General features: G+C 35.2%; 1 protein-coding gene across 25 annotated transcripts in view; it reads right to left on the bottom strand.

Annotated features, from left to right (window-relative positions):
* The window catches only part of PCM1 (pericentriolar material 1), an 85,615-nt gene that overhangs the window by 2,753 nt on the left and 62,170 nt on the right, over positions 1-20,692 (bottom strand). For all 25 annotated transcript variants that reach the window (XM_046648763.1, XM_046648762.1, XM_046648760.1 and 22 more), the window contains 12 exons: positions 18,348-18,468; positions 16,650-16,805; positions 16,263-16,399; positions 11,008-11,142; positions 8,983-9,180; positions 7,302-7,364; positions 6,731-6,866; positions 6,277-6,437; positions 3,259-3,334; positions 2,508-2,764; positions 863-955; positions 664-778 (listed from right to left, as the gene is read on the bottom strand). In XM_046648763.1, the coding sequence (XP_046504719.1) occupies positions 664-778; positions 863-955; positions 2,508-2,764; positions 3,259-3,334; positions 6,277-6,437; positions 6,731-6,866; positions 7,302-7,364; positions 8,983-9,180; positions 11,008-11,142; positions 16,263-16,399; positions 16,650-16,805; positions 18,348-18,468 (1,648 nt within the window). The remainder of the gene's footprint in view (positions 1-663; positions 779-862; positions 956-2,507; positions 2,765-3,258; positions 3,335-6,276; positions 6,438-6,730; positions 6,867-7,301; positions 7,365-8,982; positions 9,181-11,007; positions 11,143-16,262; positions 16,400-16,649; positions 16,806-18,347; positions 18,469-20,692) is intronic.

Genomic DNA, 20,692 nt, shown 5'->3' with positions numbered 1-20,692 from the left:
AGAAAAAGTACAGAAGATTAATTATTATAGTTACAAAAACAAAATGTGTGTTTACTTTAAAAACCTTAATGTAAGAATATGAGTAAAACTGCACAGAGGCAGATGGAAAAGGGGAGTGTGGTAGTTAGCTGGGTAATGACCAAAGTTGATGGAACTAGAAAATATATATATTTAAAATAAGGTAATAAACAGAAAAAACAAAAATAATATGAATGCTAAAAGGAGAGGCAGGTCTAAATGCTCACTTTTCATAGGGGAGATAAGAGATATTATCTGAATTTTTAAAATTAAGGAAAATTATAAGAACATTATTTAGAGATAGAGAAGGTCTCCTCCAAAAGAACTAAAAACCAATGATTAAAAGAAACGGGCTCTTGCTAATTATCATTAACTCTTTTGTACCTTTCTCACCTTTGTAAACTTTCTTAAACCATGTACATATAGTACTTCGCTAAAACTGAAGATTTTAAAAATGGAAAAAAAAAAATCTGATAATACCATTTTATAAATTAGGCGACTAAACTAAAATTTGTACAGAATTGCTTCCTTCCCAATGTCTGGCTTAAATCTTCCAAGTACTAGTAGTGCATTTAAAAAACAAAATGGTAGTATCAAGATTCAGCAATTTTTCAGTATGATATGATTAAAATTGATAACTCTTACCAGGTTCTTTTAGTGTCTGAGAATTCCCAGCTAACTCTTCAGTCTGCATTTCACATATTTCACCAGATAAATGGTTTCTCTGTTCTTCTTCCACCATTTTCTTCCTTAGATCTGCCTTTGGAATGAAAATAATACAAAATCAGTCTTCATCTTAATATTTGTTATATAAAGACAAGCTTAATTAAGGAGAACCAAATACCTCCGAATATATTGTCAGTTTAAGTGGTAAATCTTCAACTTTCACAAAGTCTTCTTCATCAGATTTCTGACTTATGTTACCAGATTCTGCTTCCTGTAAGATAAACAAATTATATTTAATGAAAGCAATCCACTCTATCTTTAGATTGCCTAAACCAAACCAATTGCCCAAATCAAACCCCTGCACTAATTTAAACCAAAGGCATCCACACTAAGAGAGAAAGTGGTTTCTTACATATAAGTATACAACAGTAGTTCTACCAAATTTGGTTTTCTTCTATATTCGGCTCTATGAATAAAACAGAAATCTAGAGTTCATAGGAAGGGCTACATACTTGCAGCTGTGGGCATACTGTTGAGCTTTTCTGCTCCCATTTTATAAAACAAAGAGCCAGTTTATACAGATTAAAGGAAGAAATAGTAATTATACTGAGGGCTAAAATAATTAGAACTCATTTCTTGATATGTTTACAGAATGCATCAAGCTGTATCCAGCACAATATAAGTAAACATTTACAGACTTTCAACATCAACTTTGTGGATGTTCTCGCAACATTTCCCACTCATCTCTCTCTCATTCAGCTCAAATTGTGTATTTATGTGATAATGGAGCTTCCTAACATAGCTTCCTTGAGAACATATCTTATATAGTCATCAGATTCATCTTCAAAAACCATGACTTTGACCATTCCACTTTCTTGGGCAAAAACCTTCAGTATCGTCCCCTGCCTAAAATTAAAATTCAAGACCCTCTATAACCTAACTTCAAGTTAATTTCAATTGAATGCCTCCATAACAACTCTAAGCACTCACCAAATGATAATAAGAATAAATCTAACAGGTAACTTTCAGAGTTTTAAATGCATAATTTTACAGATAGTGAAGTAAACAAAACACAATTTAAAAAGTTACTCTTTATACTGTTTTTGAAACATTATAAGCCCCCTTTCTGAGAAATTATGAAATCACAATTGTAAATATATCTTTAGGAAGAAAATTGATGTTAATTAAAAAAATATGTGAAACATATTCCTTAGGCCTAAGTACATTGTTACAAGTAAAGTATATAAAACATACACAACCCAAGGATCCAAAAAATAACCTACTCGCTATAAAATTAAATTGAAAAAAAGGTCCAGAGTAAAACTAAACTTACCTTCTTACATAAGCTCAGACATGCTAGCATATGTTTTGATCATTCACTGTATAGATAAGGACACTACTGCTGTCAAATTATTTTATTCCCATCCCAAGTATAAAGCTTCAGGTTTATTAAAGATTTATGCACTGCTCTACGTAGCTGAGTGTGGAGCGTGGGTAGTGTGAGAGATTAATGATGATGCACACATCATTATCCCTTCAGATCTGAAACTGAAATCAACTCTCTCAAGGTTGCCACCTAAAACTCATCACCTTGGTTGTCAAAATTATAAAAAGTAGAACAGCTTTTAGGCTTTGAGACGGTAGTCTTAATTCACTATCATCTTTCTGTTCAAGTTTGAATAAGAAATAAAAATGTTCCAATAGTTTCTAAAGATAAACACAAAGCAGAGTTGTGTTTATGTGCTGAAAATGTTAACCTGAAAATGAAGAAATATGCACAGAGATGAAATGCAAAAATATTTAGTAATGTAAATGATACATACATAGTCATTGACTAACACTGGAGATTCAGTATCAGGACTTCCAGCCAGAGAGCTTTCAGGAGTTTCCTGAGCAGATTTAACTTCTTTGACTCTAGGCACCAGGGTTTCAATTTCAGTTAAAGGTAATGGCAAAGGATTGGGCTGTTTAGATGAGTCAGTGGTATTAAGCAAGTCCTTTTGGACAGTGCTATTTGGAGGTTGCTCATTTTCCAAGATATTGAGGTAACAGGGTTTCACAGGAGTGCTGTCTTGGTCATCTGTCATCAAAAGAAAGTTTCAACAGTAGTGTAATGCAACAGTTGTTAAATTTTACTATTACACCAAATGAAGACAACGTGTATAAATAAGTAATCAAGACATTTAAGACTCAAAGGAAAAGGCAACTACAATGGTTCCCAAATTTAGTTGATCAGATTCATCTGGGGATGTTTTAAAAACGACATTTCTAAAATCCACAATTTTCAGGATAAGGCCCAGGAATGGAAATTTTTTTTTAAAAAAGCCACATTTATAAAGATGTCTTCCTTGTGGAATTTTTCTGTTTAAATATTTGTCAACGTTTCTTTAATGTCTGTTTGCAGAAACAACGCCCTCTTGTTTTCTACAGTTTTTAGGGGGAGAATAAAGAGATACACTAGGTCCAAAATACCTTCAAACTTACATTAGTTAAGAATTCAGACTTTTTAAGTTTTTAAGCACATACAAAGCACTTTAGATAATCTTCAAGTTGAACACTTATTCTATTTCTTACCTTTACTAGTAGAGGGTTCTTGTTCTGATGGGACATTTTTGCTTTCTGCTGATTTTTCAAAGTCATGTTGTAGAACCTAGAAGGAAAAAGAGATGTCTTAACAGCAGGGCCTAAAATATATGGTCACTATATAGGAGATGGTTGCTAGGTGTGTGGCTGTTGTCCAACCTGAGATCTTCATACAAGCGAATTTAAAAATACCTTGTAAAAGTATTTCAAGAAGGACACTGTGTGTGCAATTTCAAGATGGCTAAGTAAAAAGGTTTCCTTTTTTTCTTTTCTTTCTTTTCTTGTTTTCTTTTGCTGAGGAAGATTCACTCTGAGCTAACATCCACTCCCAATCTTCCTCTTTTTGTATGGAGCCACCATCACAGCATGGCCACTGACAGACAAGTTGTGCAGATCTGTGTCCAGGAACAGGACCTGGGCTGCCAAAGCAGAGTGCATGGAACTTAACCACTAAGCTGTGGGGGCTGGCCCTTCCTTTTCTTCTTAAATAACCTCAAAATAATATGGAGAATTGGAATATTATGCATTCCACTCTTTTTTATTATTTCTTTCAGATCAGACTCTATCGTAAATGAAACTTACATCTGTTTATATGTAGACACTAAGTGAATGGAAGAGGAACTGACCAGGAAGGGAGAAAGATAAACAAAGCTAAGTGCCTTCAGCAGAAGAAAAGAACAAAAACTGAGATTCACTCAGAATTATGAAGTGCTAGATTCTAGGATGGAAGGAGTACGGTGGTGGGGTAGGAGCTGGTGATGAAAAAGAGGGTGGTGGTGGTGGTGGTGGTGGTGGCTGAAGCTGTTTAAATATAATGTGGACACCTACATTCCCTCCCCCAACTTCAACAAAAAATGGGAGATTATATTTTGGAGAAAGTGAATTAGTAAGTCTCAGGTTTAGGGGCCACTAGGGGTAGGGGTGTGGTGTGGAAAGCACAAAAGAGAACAGGGTAAGGTGTCATAGTGAAAACAGAAGGATTTAGTGCAAGACTGTAATAATGATGGGACCCTCAGCCCCATCCCTACATTTAATTCCAGAATACTAGCAACCAATGAAGCATACTCTCAGGCAGGAGGAGACTCAAGGACCCTTCTTTGGAGAAACTAAAACACTCCAGAGAAAAGACTTAATAGGTACTGATTTTTGGGGATTTCTATCAAAAAGCTAACTGTCTACCCAATTGCCCTACAGTGAAGCCCAAAAGAACCCTGACCCGTTTTTTGGTATATGGTTCAATATAAACATTGAAGGTAGAGCAAACATTTGAAGAAAGCCTTCAGATGGATAAAAGAAAATGATAATGCTTCCATGAAGTATAGGGTACTGTAAAAAAGTAATGATCAGGAAAACAAAGTCTTTAGAAATTAAAAATATGACAGCTGAAATAAAAATAATTTCATATAAGTGTTAAGGTCAAAGAAATCTCCCAGAAAGTAAAACAAAAAGAGCAATGGGACAATAAGAGAAACAGAGGAGAAAATTAGAAGATCAACCCAGGAAGGTTAATAATGTCTGATAATATTAATTCTAGAAGGAAAGGAAAGAGAAAATGGTGGGAAAGAAATAAAGAAAATAAAAGAAAATTTACCAAACAGAAGGACATGATATAGATTGAAAAGACCTCAAGTACCCAGGACAGTCAGGAGTCGCTTCACGATGAAGTTAGTTCTGAGAAATGGATCGTTAGGCAATTTCGTCATTGTGTAAACATCACAGAGTGTACTTACATAAACCTAGATGGTATAGCCTACTACATACCTAGGCTATATGGTACTAATCTTATGAGACCACTGTCATATCTGCTGGTCTGCCATTGACCAAAACATAGTTATATGGTGCATGACTGTACGTGTGAATGAAAAAAGACTCGCAACAATGTGCATCATTGTAAAATCTCAGAACTCCAAGGGGAAAGGTTCTGGAGTGGGAAAGAAAAAAGATATATACAAAGGATCAGAACTAAGAAAGGCATTGAGCTTCTCAACAGCAACGTTGAAAACTACAAGACAAAGAAACAGTGCTTTCAAAGATCTGAGGGAAAATGATTTTCAACGTGGAAGAATTAAGATTTTCTTAGACATATAAAGTCTCAAAATCTTAAAGTTACTGGAAGATGTACTCCACAAAAATGAGGTAATAAGCCAAGAAGACAAAGATTGGATTCCAGACACAGAGATCTAATTAAGAATGACAAAGAGGATTCCCAGGCTCGGTCCAAAGAGCCAAACCTAGAATGGAGCAGGAGAGGGGAGTGCTTCAGGAAGGACAACAATGAAAAAAACCAGTTGATGTACAAAATTTTACTGGGAGGTTTCTACAGCTCTTGGAGGGCACAGCAAAGACCTGGGTATATGTTCAAAGAAAATTAAGTAAATAAAAAATTGAGATGACTATTAAATTCAGATGAAAAAATGTATAAGACTAAGCAATCAACAATATTTGCTTAGCTCAGCAGTCAGTAATATTTATTATAGATTTAACCAAAACATATAATTAAATGAGAAGGAGTTCTAAGTGACCTAAAAATCTCAGCCTACTGTAATAGGAAGTCCACAGATAACGTCTAATACATAAGTGAGTAAATAAATACACACTTACATATTATTTAGAAATATGGCAGTAACTAGCATAAGAAATCATACAAAGTGTTGCCTCTGGGATAGGATGAGATAGAGGTAGGAAAGGGAATTATTTTATTTTGTTACATACTATTTCCATACATGACTAGGAAAAATATAAAGATAAATTAAATTTAAAGATCTTCTGAAGTAATCGCATAATTTTTAGGACTTGGTAGGAAAAAAAAAAGATTACAGTGCTTTAAATTTAAGTACTGATCAACACAAAAATAAACTATTGTTTCACATTTCAATAAGGATATTAAAAAGGTTTGTATTCATGAAAAGGAGAATGGGGAAGCTGTAAATTTGGACATCTTTAAAAAGGATCCACTTTTAGTAGTTAAAATAAGACTGGTGGAAGATGTGTTAGTCCACACCGGAATACCTGATCATCATGTTCATTTTCTTCTGTAGTTTCAGTGTTAGCCTGAAGCGAAGTCTGGACATCTACAGGTCCCTCTTCAAATTCTTCTATTTCTTCATCTTCATTCTCATCTTCTCCACTTCCATAATTAGTCAAAGCCTGAGTTTCAGCTTTGGACAAATCTAAGTTGATTAATATACAATTTTCAGTAAATTTTCAGCACTTAATAGTTGCCATTTGTTGCATTCCTGCATTGTGCAAGTGCTTTACATACAATATCTGAAATCTTCAAAACAGTAAGTACTAGAAAACCGTGGTGCAGAAAAGACAGGTAATTTAGTCAGGGTCATACTGGAATGTAAATTCAGAGTTGTGTGACACCTAATTCTATATGCATTACACTCCGCCAACCTGTTTCAATAAGTGATATATAAAGATCTAATGTATAAACCTAGCAGAGAGCCTTTAAACTTACTAATAGACACTGGACATTCTTCACTTTCTTCATCTTCCTCTTGATCAGAAACATCAGATCTCACATTTTTGGGACCATCACCATCATATACCTCAGAAGTCTGAGTCTGCTTAACTGTCTCAGTCTCATCCTTGTCCTAGCCACAAATAAATTTGAGTAATTAATTCCTTGGAGTACATTTTTAAAAGGTATATAGTAAGTCTATCATAGAAATTAATAATAGTCATCACCTAATAAAAAATACAAAGAAGCATTTTTGACAGTTTAGTTTTTTGGGGATTTTTTTGGCGAGGAGGATTGGCCCTGAACTAGTATCTGTTGCCCATCTTCCTCTTTTTGCTTGAGGAAGATTGTCACTGAGCTAACATCTGTACCCATCTTCCTCCATTTTCTATGTGAGATGCCGCCACACAGGGCCAGGCCCATAGTTTTGCTTTTAAAAGAAAATAAAGGTTTGTCAGAAGAAGGACATTTGATGATATAGTTTGCTCTCAAAGATTAAAGCTGTTAAAATTATTTAACCTTTTGTTTCAAAAGCATTATTTGTAGGCACAAATTAATTAGCACATACTTTGTCTTCATCATCAATTTCTCCAGCAGGTGAGCCATGATCTCCTTCAAGAATCCTTTTGGCCTATAAGCAAATCAATTAACCAGAATTTAGGGGTAACCTCTCAGCATTACATTTAGGCATTCAGTTAACTTTGACAAATGCTACATTTTTTGACCATTATCCAAAGAGTTAAATGCTTTCTTAGAAATGTAAATTCAACTCTTTTATTTAAATCTTTTAAATTAACAAAACAAAAAGCCACACTGCCTACCTGTTATCTTCTTGGATATATATGAGGGATCTCAAACTTACTAAATTCAAAACAAAATTCTTGATTCCCTTCCTTCCAAAACCCGTCTTCCTTCAGTCTTCTCAATCTCAGTAAACAGTCCTTTGTATTCACCCAAATGCACACGTCAGAAAACTAGGAACCAACCTGTGCTTTGCTTTTATTATCCACATCTAAACCATTAGAATGCCTTACTGACTCAGTCATCAAAATGTACCTGTGGTTGCACACTCAAAGCTAAGACACATCATTTCCTACCTGGACTCTTGCAATAGCCTTACAACTGGGCTCTCTGTTTTCTCTCTCTACTCTCCTACAACTCCTGTTCAGTAGACAAATCTTTTAAAGTGTGCGTGAGAGCATGTCGCTCCTCTATTTCAAACTTTCCCATGGGTTTCCATCACCCTTAGAACAAAAGAAAATATAAGGTCCTTATCACGGTTTCTAAGGCCCCATAATTTGGCCTTATCTACCTCTGTGACCATATCTCCTACACTCTCACTTAGTTCATGTAATGGGTTCCTGCCTCCCTGGCCCTCTCTATTCTCCAAACTGCTCAGTCCGGCCTTAGAGTCTTTACGTTAACCATTCTGCCTGGAATGCTGTTCCCTTTCATCTTCACTGTAAACAACTTCTTGTCTTTCAGTCTTTAGCTTGTATTTCACCCCCTCAAACAGCCTCGTGAGACTGCTCTAAAGTAGCCCTTGCGATCATTTATTATGGTATTCTATTTTCTTTAAGCTCTTAGCAATGGCTGGAATGATATGAAACTTATTTATGTCTAGAATAAAAACATTGTGAAAAGTGTGAAATAGATGCCTCGACATTATCTACTTTAGATTTCAGGAAGAAGGGTTATCTTTTTCTGTTTTGGATCTTGACCTGCCTTCCTTCTCATGATTAGAGAATGTCTAGGAAAAAGCCTCCTGGTGTGCCCCAATTTGGGGGGCAAACACCCTACCCAATTTCATATGCGATCAAGACTAATTTAACAGGATATAAGAAGCTACATGGATGTGCAATCAAAGTCCTAACTAACATATAAGCATGTGTGTTGGCTGGGGTGATAAATATTCCTGGAGAATCTACTGAGGTTGGCAATAGCCACGGCAGGCAGCTCAAGGACTGGATTCCAGTCCTCCTCTGTTAAAGGAGACCTGAGTAAGTGACAATAATGTGAATTGGATATCTGACAATTCCTGTCTGCGTTCCTGATTTTTAGCCACTGCTATTACTCCTGAGATTCAGTATGTGGCTAATACACACACTGATTTATAAACTGATTAACTGATATTACTAAAAAGAAATACTTTGGCTGAGGTCAAGTATGATTTTAGTTATTAATAGTGATCAAGGAACTATATTTATATGCTAATTATTACTCCTAAAATCAAAATGAATGTTATTTACCTCTTTGGCATAAGACTGTATCACTCCAGCTGCTTCTATTTTCCTTTTGCATCTCTGTTTAACAGTTATACTATTATTATCCAAATCTTGCATGAGCTTAAAGAAGGCCAATTCATTAAACAACACTTCAGATATTTCTACAAGAAGATCTTCTCCACAGTCTTTCAGTTTTCTGCCAGCAAATTTTGCCAGTGAATCCTATTCAAAGATAAACCAAATAACTTCAAGATTATATTAAACTTCAGCTGTGAGTAGAAGAATACAGACGATTAACAGGTTTAAATTATAATATTCACCTAAGGAAAAACCTTTTTTTTTTACTTTTTAGTAGTGAAAAACTTAAAACTACTGGCTAAGATTCTTAATAATGTTAATATTACTCAAGAATATTACTAACTAGGAATCTTGCTAGTCCTGCTTAAAGAGTAAACAGAAGGAGAAGAAAAGAACATGTGGCCGTCCATAGATTTAGTCCCTACTTAACATAACTTCTGGGCACAAATGAATAAGACAGGGGAGTCCTAATCCCAAAAGAGTTCCCACACAGTACTGGGGATACATATATACTAGAAGTCGAAGTGCCCTGAGAGAGGAAAATACAATCTTCCATGTCTAAGTGATACCATTAGAGCATTTGTCAAGTTTCCCCCACTATATAAGCCGGCCAGTCCTTCTAATTTAAACTTTTTCTTCAGAATCAGTCTAAAACTAAACTCTAGTTCTATTCAAGTTGACATATAGCATCATCAAGTGAACAAGTCTGCTATATTCTACACATTTTTTATAAAAACTGCTTTTATTTTTCTTTCTTCCTAAAAACATGGACTATGCTATTTAGAAAACAGGCCAACAACCATGACGTTTGATGTTCCTCTCCCCCAAAAAACTACCTTATCTAGCACGACCATGGAAAGAAGTATGAATGCTGGTGTCTTGTGAAAAAATTTCATTTCATAAAGTTTCATAAGAAAAAAAGTAGAAGACAGTAATTTAAGCTCTACCTCATGAAAATCTTCAATACTGTGAGCAAGATTTAATGTAAACTAAGTTTTATTTTTCCTGTAGGTGCCCCCTTGGGAAAAAAGCAGTCAGATTTTCTTAGACTTAGGAGAAAAAATATTATTTCCATGTTAATATTTTGGAATCTGCCCACACTTATATAACAGGAAAAACTGAGGAAGACCTGGACTGCATGATCTTGATAAACAAAATGATTTAAATTATAAACAATTTCTCTTTCAGCCTGATTCTAAAATGTAGTTCTTTCTTTCTGTAGGAATAAGCTAGCCAATTAAATGTATAAAAACACATTTATCTAAAAGTTAACATTTTTAAATAATGCATAACAACACACGTCTTATATTCCTTACAACTTATGTGTTAAGAATTAGATTAAATACAGCCAGGACAATTTAGAACCCATTACTGAATTTATACTTTAGCCTAGGGTTTTAAAAACATTAAGAGACAAAGTGATAGTACTGTCTCTAAAACCAATTTAAACACAGGAATAGGAAGAAAGGAAAAGTTCTATAGGAGAATTTTCTAATTAAGATGAAAAGAAAAATATATTCTCTAGTTTGGAATGTCTCCTGGGAGGCAAAATCATCCCTTAACATAATTTAAAGTTACTGTTACAGCCTAAAAAGTCTCTAAAATCAAAAGCTGGTTTCTGGCTTGTAAAATTTCCCAGATTGGTAAAAAATTATTTTAGAAAATATCATAGAATACTTTCTAAATATTTCAAACTTAAAATGTTCTTACTGGGTAGGAGAAAAATAAAAACAAAATTTTACCAGAGTTGGGACAGACTCTGGAGATGATCAAGTTAAATGAAGACACAGGCCCTAATACAATGTTCTTTTTAACTAAGTAAAGAAATAACCTAAAAAGTATTAAAATTTCATCTCAAATGGATGTTAGAATGAATATCTACTTGAATAAGTTGTGTGATACCAGAAAATTGAAAAAAAAAGATCCTAACCAGCTGGTACACATTGATAAGTCAACCAAGTACACTCTTACCTGTAAAATACTTCCAAGCTGTTTATGAAAGAACTTTACAAACTCTTTGCTCTCATCATTTTGCTGGGTAAGGGTCAAAACCATGCGTCTTACTGAAGTTAGAAGTTGAGAAGAGCATACTTCATCCATGTGCTCCTGAGAAAAACCCTAGTTGGTTAGGATATAAACTTATCTATTGCTTAAAAAATATTACTCCACATAATATGAGATTTGATTTTTCTTCCTTCTCAACTTTCAGATGTATGTTTGGAAATATTCGTTCAAAAGAATAACTGCTAAACTCCCACTCAACACACGTTAAGAGGTTTGCAAATTTTGACTCACCATAGCAGCTAATAGCCAGTGGAGGAAACTGGCTGATTAAATACTTTTCATCACTTCCTTTCTGTCCCTTCAGGAGATCTACTCATGCCATAGTCTCTGTATTGCCTAACTTCTGATTTGCAGTTCAGTTCATTTTAACTACTCTTAAACCATATTCACCTTCTACAATTTCCTCTCTATAATCTTCTGACTCAGGCTTTCTCTCTCAGCACTCTTGACACCCTGTGCATTGCAGGTTGGTTAGCAGCACTCTGGCCTCTACTCACCAGATGCCAGTAGCACCCTCCCCACTCCCAAGTCCTGACAACTAAAAACATATCTAGACATTAAAAAATGTTTTTAGGGTGAAAACCACCCCCAGTGAGAACGGGTGTCCTAATGTTCTTAACAAGCAAGGATGTAGAAACTACACAATAATCCAATTCATGGTCAACTTTCTGAGATGAGCCCATAAAACATCCCTATCAAGTAACCTCAAGATTCTAATCCCTTCTCCTGCCACTAAATTCATTTGGGCAGATCCTCTAACCTTTACTCAGGGTAAGTTTGCATTTTGCTTTTTTTTCCCTCTATACAAATGTGTAAAATGAGATGGCCAAACTAGATGATGTCTAAGTTCCCTTAAATCCAAGGATTTAAGCTCATTTTTTATAAAGTCAGGTGTCAAGGCAGGCACTTAAAAAAAAAAAAAAGACAATAGTCCCCTGTCTTCAAGGGATCTCAATCCAGTAGAGGAGTCAGATACAGAAATAGTCAGTCACTACAAGCTATGCACCGGCCAGCAGATGATGCTTTTTAACTACAGGTACTGCCTCTTATTCATCACCTAGCACAGTGGCTAGATCACAGGAGACGTTCATTACTTCCTGAATAAATAAATATCATTAAAGCAGCACACACTTGGTGCTACATAAGAAGCTGTGGAAGCATATTAGAGACAACACCACGTATCTCTGAAGAAAGGATATTCAGCCAGGCAGAAAAGAGTGAAGGTATTTTATATTTTCGATACTGACAACTTGTACAAAGGGCTGATATGTGAAAAAGTAATGGCAGGTACGGGAAATGCTGAGTATCTGAAATGAGTGTACCTGGATGGAGAGTGGTGAGAAATGAAGTTGGAAAGTACACCAGATCCAGTGGTGGAGTTTCTTGAAGGCTAAGGAGTTGGCTTAATAAACATTCACTTCCTGCCTATTGTGACAGGAAGTCTAGGCAAAAGATAAGGACACGAAGTAAGGTTATGCTATTGGAGAGAAGGGAGCAAAACTGACTGCTCTTAGAGGAAAAATTCATTTTGACTCACTGGTGACAGAGAGTAAGACACGGTCAAGAAGTCTGGCTTAGATGACTGTGTATAATGCCAACATGAACAAAGTAGTTCTATAATCCTACCAAAAGTCAAGATTTAAGTGAAATGAGACATAATAAAATAGTTAAAATCAGATCATTAGTTCTCATTTTGTTGGCTCCAGAAACTTTTTGAAATGCTAAATTTAGTAAGGGAATCCTTATGAAAGAATATCACTTAAATCAGACACAAAATGGTAAATGCAACAAAATTTCCTGATTGCTTTCCCTAAGCAGAAAGCTAAATCATTTAGATTTTTCAAACCTTAAAAAATAACTTACATATCAAATAGATATTACTACCAATATACCTAATTTAACCAAAAAAGACATGTTTAAAAGTAATTACTGCATTACTCATGATAAAAAAAATGCAAAGGAAAAAAGCTAAATTTTGTAATTATCTATGCCTAAGATGGAAGCAAGCAATAACTTATATAGCTTAAATCAACTCCCTTGAGGGAATGGTTTCAAATTCTTAAATAAATATCTACCTATCTATAAGAATACATACATAGGGGCCAGCCCCATGGCCGAGTGGTTGGGTTTGCATGCTCTGCTTTGGCGGCCCAGGGTTTCGCCGGTTCAAATCCTGGGCGTGAACATGGCACTGCTCATCAGGCCATGGTGAGGCAGCATCCACATGCCACAACTGGTAGGACCCACAACTAAAAATACACAACTATGGTACCAGGGGGCTTTGGGCAGAAAAAGGAAAAATAAAATCTTAAAAAAAAAAGAATATATACATATTCTTATAATTTATAGGAATATAAGTATTCTTTTTTGGGAGGCAAATAGATATTTCACAAATAACAGGAGATAAATTCATTGAATAACTGGTGAAACTGAAGTATTTGTCTTATCTCCTCAAATTCCCTTTATCTGAAGTCCTGCTTGGGTGAAACTACTAAGAGATTTAAAAACATATTATTCTAAGTAAGGAGGCACATGCCAATAATTATGACACTTTTTCATAAGTGTTATAATAAAGGCATGTACCAAGTATCCCAGGAGCAGTGGAGAGAAGGAGGAATTCTGCCTGTTGAGACATGCAAAAATATTTGGGCTGGGTCCTGAAGGATAAGACTGACACAGAAAGGGTGGAAGGGCATTCTAGGCAAAGGAAATAACATGGGCAATCTATCTTTTTGATCAACTTTAAGAAAGAAAAAAGGTATGTGGGAAGGAATAGTTAAGAGGCTGGGACCAGGCTGTAAAACGTTTTATGAGCGATGTTGAATGTGATCTGGATCCTATGGGCCAGTTGTTTTCAAACTATACTTCTTAGAGGCCAAAAAATTTAATTAGTTTGAAAAACCACAGCTGAGGTTTGAAGGATCCATACATTTATTAATTCAATCAATACATGTCTACTGAGGGCCTACTATATGTAGGTACTATAAGACAGTGACCACACAGATTCACATCTCTGACTTCATGGAGCTTACATTTTAACTGGGAGACAGATAAAACAAATAGGCAAATATTAACTGAATTAGAAGGTGACAAGCACTATAGAGATAAAGAAAAGCAGGTAAGGAGTAGGAGATCTGCTCACAAAAAAGGTAACATTTGAATAAAGACCTGAAACATTCAAGGGAACCTTATTAAACACGCAGGTATGTGAGGGAAGAGCATTCCAGGCAGAAGTATCTGCAAGTGCCAAGGCCTTAAAAGTACTAGCAAGGTTAGCAAGAGAGTTGAAAGATTAGAAAAGGAAGCAAACAGAGACAGAAAGACCAGTTAGGAGCTGTTCAAGTTGCACAGGAAAAGGCTAAGTTTTTCAGTTTTTACATGGAATAATTTGGGCATAGACAGGTGAACCTCTCTCTCCTCTTGGCTATGAAGCCTCTTCATAGAAAGCGTTTCTATAGTTACATTCTCAAAGATCTCTCTTCTCTCAAAATATTCCAAAGACAGCAATTACTTCCACTGAGGGAAGAAATACAAGTGTATGGAAACAACTTTGTGTTGTCAATGTCTTTCACATTGACAAGTTCAAGTAGGTTTTAAGAAATGAGCCCAACGATAACATATTCTGTAGTTCCCCATATCTGAATGAAAAGTCTTCATTTCTAATTTTTAGAATTTCCACTTTAAATTAGAATGTGAAACAGTGCCATCTCAGAAAAAGGGTCTGTCTTTATATTCTATTTGCGTGCATACTTCTTTCTCTGCCCTGTTCAAGTACTGCTTATTAGTCTCATACTCTTACTATTGGTAGGAATATAAATGATTAACTTTCCTGAGGGACAATTTAGCATGTCTCAAAAGCCTTAAAAATACTCATATCCTTAGAGCTAGAAATTCTATGTCTAAGAATTATTTCTAAGGAAATAAAAACGGGATACATATTTAAATTTAGCTAAATCATGTAAGTATGTCTATAATAGTGAAAAAGAAATCAGAATAAATACAAATGTTTAACAATAGGAACTGACAAAATAACTAATAGAAAATTCTATTCTATGGATACTCAACCTTCACAGTAACAATCAACATAGCTGACTACTAGCAGTCTACTTGGTCAACTCTGGCTCTTCCTCTTTCACACAGCCTCTAAATGTTGGATCACCTGGTCCTGGGAACGAGTCCTAGGCCCCTTTCTTTTACCTAGTGCCATGCTCGAGGTGACCCTATCTACCATTAATAGAACCTCTTGATTTCCAAAATATATTCCAGTTGTCTACTTTTCCACACCTTTGTCTAAACCACTGTCATTTCTCATCTGATCTCATTGCACTACTGACCCATTGCACTACTGAATAAATTCTCCACAAACAAGACTTTGCATAAAACCTTCTAGGAGTTTCCCTTTGAACTTCAAACAGTCCTAACTCCTAATCATGGCCTATAATGTTCTACATAACTAGCCCCTGCTTCCCTCTCCAACTTCATCTCACACAAATTTCCTACAAGCACACAGGTCCTTCCTCCAGTTCCGTCAACATGCCAAGCTAGTTCCCACATGAAGACCTTTCACTCTGTCTGGAATGATCTTGGTTTAAGCTGGTCCCTTATTCACATCTGTGTTTAAATGTTCCCTCTTCAGAAGCCTTCCCTGACCATCTAGTCTAAAACAGATACCATCATATCAGCATATCTTAACTCTCCACATGGCACACATCACTACCTGATAACACATTTACTTATATGTTTTATATTTATTTTGGGGCTCATATTCTCATTCCAGCATGTAAGCTCCACGAGAGCAAAGGCCCTGATGTGTTCACTGCTATGTCCACAAAACTTGGCATAAAGTAGGCATTCTACAAATATTTCTGAATGAATAATGAATGAATATTGTGTAAACATTTAAACATATGCAGTAGAAAAATAGTGACGGCGAAAGATGTTTATGACATAATATATGAAAAAAGCAGAATGCGCATATACATGTATAGAATATTACAGAAAGGCTCACAAAATGTTGACGGGGCTATTTCTAGGTAACAAAATTATGGTGCTTTTTTCTTTGGTTTACCTGTATTTTCTGAATTTAATAAAATTGAGTCTTTTGTACAAATTAAAAAAACAAAACACATAAAGCTTATTTATTTTTAAACATTTCTGCCTACCTTCAAAAAAGGAATGACTTCTTTCATAATTGCTTTAATTTGCCGGTCAAGCTGCTGAGTGTCAATTCTAGGACATGGGACAGTAGAAGCTTCACTGAGAGGTTGTTGTGAACTATGATTTTCAATAACAGGAGTTTCTGTTTTAAAAAGAAAATGATACATTGGCAAAATGAAGTCTATGACATTATGCAAATGCATTTATGCAAAATTCTAAAGAATATTAAATTCTGATGATTTTATGCTAAAATAATATAAAGAAATTGTCTGTAGTTTTAGCACCCCTAATAATGAAAAGAAAGTGAGTAAAAAACCACTCTTATACCTTAGGTGGGGCTTTTTTTATATACGGAAATATGATTTTTACTTTTAATCAATTCAAGAACACACCTTCTAAATTATTAGTCGTAGTTGTGGCAGCAGCACCATCTTCATCTTCAATAATCCAGGTGCATCTTACATTCGTGTTACTCTCAGCCTCAGTCTTCATACGCTCATATTCCCTCATTCTGGCTAATGCTTGATCTAGGTGAATCACAGTGTTACCTGCATATGGAACAGAAATATTTCTAGAAGTTACAAAAGCAAATTGTTTCATGTATTCCTCCAAAGTTATTAACAAAAAAATACTATCTGAATGTAGGGAAGAAAAACTAGCTTTAACAAGTTCCAGATACCGTACTAGCTGGGTACTTGGCATACATTATCACAGTGATTTATTTAATCCTTAAAATAACCCTATACAGTAGATGAAAGTACCTTCATTTTCAGGAAACTTAAGTAACCTGCCCAAGGTTTCACAGCCAGTTAAATGTAGGAGCAGGGATTTGAACTCAGGTCTCTTAGACTCTGAAGTCCGTATTTATTTCACTACATCATGTTGCTTCACTTAAACAGGACAACAAAAATAAATTCCAAATCTGCAAATGCTGATGCAAATAATCCAACCTAACAGAAGCACTTAAGGTAAGGAAAAGGCCTAAGAATGAGCTTTCCCAATTATCCTTTGTCCACTTCAGACAAAGCTAGTGGCGAAGGATTGTGAGAAAAAAATCAGTAAATTAAACAAAACAGGTAGGACTCAAAGTCACTTGGTAACTCAGAAAGGGAGAGAACTGAGGGGAAAATGGGGGCCACAGAGTGATTTTTCTATATAATGGGATGAGCTCAGTACAGACTTGGTAGGTATTTACCCAGAAGGGAGCTAGGGCTTAGAGGCCTTGATAATCAGGATAAGGCAAAAGGAAAACTTATTGCTTTGGTAAAAGGTGATACCTAAGGACAGGACAAACCTTGGCCCTTTTCTTTGTACTGGAAAAAATGTCTTTGAAATCATCTAAATCTTGTTCTCATCCTATGAACACGAGAATACGGAGACATTAGATTACTCTATCAACCAAGTGCCCCGGAGGTCTGAATGACTGAATACTCGGGTGTATTTTGATAGGTTACAGCCTGGAAAATGAAATCAGCTACCTACACTTTTTTCTTTTCCCTAATCTCCTTTCCAAATTTAGGACTCGGGTTTTTTTTTCTTTTTGAGTTATGCAACCCTGTAAAGCTTCTTTTGTTTTACTACTGATGAAAAAAATGCAGTGTGCTATGCCTGAGAGAGTTACCTGGGTTTCTCACTAAAGATTATTTATGCTAAGAAATTTTAGCTCTTCCCTCAAATTATGAAGTTAACATTGCTAATTGAAAGTACGATTGGATGAGGCATGGTTACCTCTGAATTCTTCCCATTGAGTTACTGAAAGACATTAAAGGATGACTCTTCCCTTAAGGGAAAGGAAATTACCATTTTTTGAACTTCTATTACACATGCTAGAAGTTCCGTATATTTTTCACACGAACATAGCAAAGTAACTAAGATCCCCATTTCCATAGTATATACAGAGTCAGAAAGGTCAGATAATTTACCCAAGGTCAAAGAGTGAAACAGCATATTCTTGAATTTAGACTGATGGATAGACTTTTAAGCCCATGTTTTTTCAACCACGTTGATTTTCTAGACTTTTGTTTCCTCATCAATGCAATTCAAAGACTGTATTAAAGTCATGCTCTAAGATTACAAAAAATTCTGCTTACCTAGATCATCTGTTGCAAAAGGCTCAAAATTTGAAGATACAGACATGACGCTAGCATTATCAGCATCATTTTGCTCACTTATTTTATGTGCCTCTCTCTCAAAGTTCTTCTCAAAAGTTTCCTAAGTTACAGTTTTAAAAAAACAAATAAAAAATCACTAATATTTCTTTTAAAAATTTCATGATTAATATTAAAAATATAACATAGAAACTCAGTATCTGCATAAAACTATACACTTAAAATTGCAATATACCTTAAGTTATAAAAGGTTGAATACAGAGTCACAGAAAACATTAAAATATTAAGTAACTTTGCAGAACACTTATTATATAGATGAAAATACACAAAGCCAGCTATGGATTAAATTCTAACTAGGTAAAGTTAACATTTTAAATTATTTCTACACCCTCAGGGAAATTCTCCTATCTCCAAACCCTAACAGCATCTAGTACCTTACTAAGATATCTGGTTGTTTCAAATCAGAAGAAAAACATGACAGCATCATCCATATTTTTTTAAATCTATTTTATTGAAATACAATTTACATACAACAATTCACCCATTAAGTGTACAGTTTGATGAGTTTCCAAAACTATCTCCACCCACATAACCACCTTCCCTAAAGACAAAGACTATTTCCATCAGCACAGAAAGGTCCTCCGTACCCCTGTGCAGCCAATCTTCACTACAGCCCACTCATATGATTTTTATCACTGCAGACTGGTTTTGCTGGCTCTAGAACTTCATATAAATGGAACCATTCAGTATATATTCTTTGGTGTCTGGCTTCTTTCACTCAGTATCTTTGTGAAATTAATCCATGTTGTTGTATTTCAGAAGTTCATTATTTTTTAATGGCTGAATAGTATTCCATTGTACGGAAATAGCACAGTTTGTTTATCCATTTATCTGTTGATGTTCCAGTTTGAGGCTATCATGACAAAAGATGCTATGAACATTAGTGTACAAGTATTTTTGTGGACATATGTTTTCATCTCTCTTGGATGAATACCTAAAAGAAAAATTGCTGGGTCACATGCCAAGTTTGTTTACAAGAAACTGCCAAACTGCTTTCCAAAGTGGTTGTACAATTTTACAATCCCACAAGCAGTGTGAGAGTTCCAATTGCTCCGTGTTCACACGAACGCTTCCTACTGTCAATCTTTTTAATTTCAGCCTTTCTAGTGGGTGTGAGGTAGTATCTTATGTGGTTTTAATTTACACACTGGCCATTATATAGTTATCTTCTTTCATGAAGCACATGGTTCAAATCTCCTGCCCATTTTTTACTGAGTTGTTAGTCTTACCATGGAGTTGTAAAAGGTCTTAAAATAGTCTAGATTTGTCTTTTATATAGTCATTTGTCAGATATACGTACTGAGATTATTTTCTCCTAATGTATCTTTTGAAAAGCAAGATGATTTTATTTTTATGAAGTCTTATCAATTTTTTCTTTTATAGTTAATGCTTTCCATGTCCTAAGAAATCTTTGCTTATGTCAAAATCATGAAGATTTTCTTGTTTTCTTTTAGAAGTTTTGTAGTTTTAGCTTTTTCAGGACCTCACGGTAGTTTCAAATTAATTTTTGTGTTGTATAGTGTGACGGGGGAGGAGTCTCACTTATATTTTGACTGAAACTCATTTTCACAATAGTGTTCTTTCTCCTAGCTATTGATCTTTTAAATTTTTCTCTTAGATTATGAAATGAAAGGTTTGTCCCTGATTAAAGGAGATTCAGGCATTAAGGAACACGTTTTAGGAAATGAAACCATTTTGTTGCTCCTTCAAGTAAGACTTGAAGATAGATGTGCTTTTGCCATTTTATAACACCTGGAGAAGACGACGAAAAGTGTTTCTTCCTCTCCCTAAACCTCAATTCCTCATCGTCCTTGACTTATAATTTCCAGAGGCCTACTTTTACGACTCTCTTTCCTGGGCATAAGGACTCTTTTACACTCTGAAATGTGTGTGTAAAATATCCATAAAAGGAGCTCAAAGGTCGTTGACCTAGAAGCATGGAGAATGAGACTCTATCTGTCCAATATAGTAACCAGCAGCCATGTGGCTATTTAAACTAAATAAAATTTAAAATTTAGTTCCTCAATCCCACTAGCCACATTTCAAGTGCTCCACAGCCACACGTGGCTAATGGCTACTGTAATAGACAATGCAGACATAAAACACTTCCATCACTGTAGAAAGTTCTACTGGACAGCATTGCTCTAGATCCATGGGTATGAACACTGGACATTGTGCTCTTCTTGCTGATTAAATGGCACTAATAAAGGGAAGATGGTGACATTAATCCTGAATTTATGTTTTGGATGAAAAATTAAAGGTCTGAT

The sequence above is a fragment of the Equus quagga genome, chromosome 22, assembly GCF_021613505.1.
Source record: "Equus quagga isolate Etosha38 chromosome 22, UCLA_HA_Equagga_1.0, whole genome shotgun sequence".
NCBI classification, from domain to species: Eukaryota; Metazoa; Chordata; class Mammalia; order Perissodactyla; family Equidae; genus Equus; species Equus quagga.
This window is presented reverse-complemented; position numbering and strand designations above follow the sequence as displayed.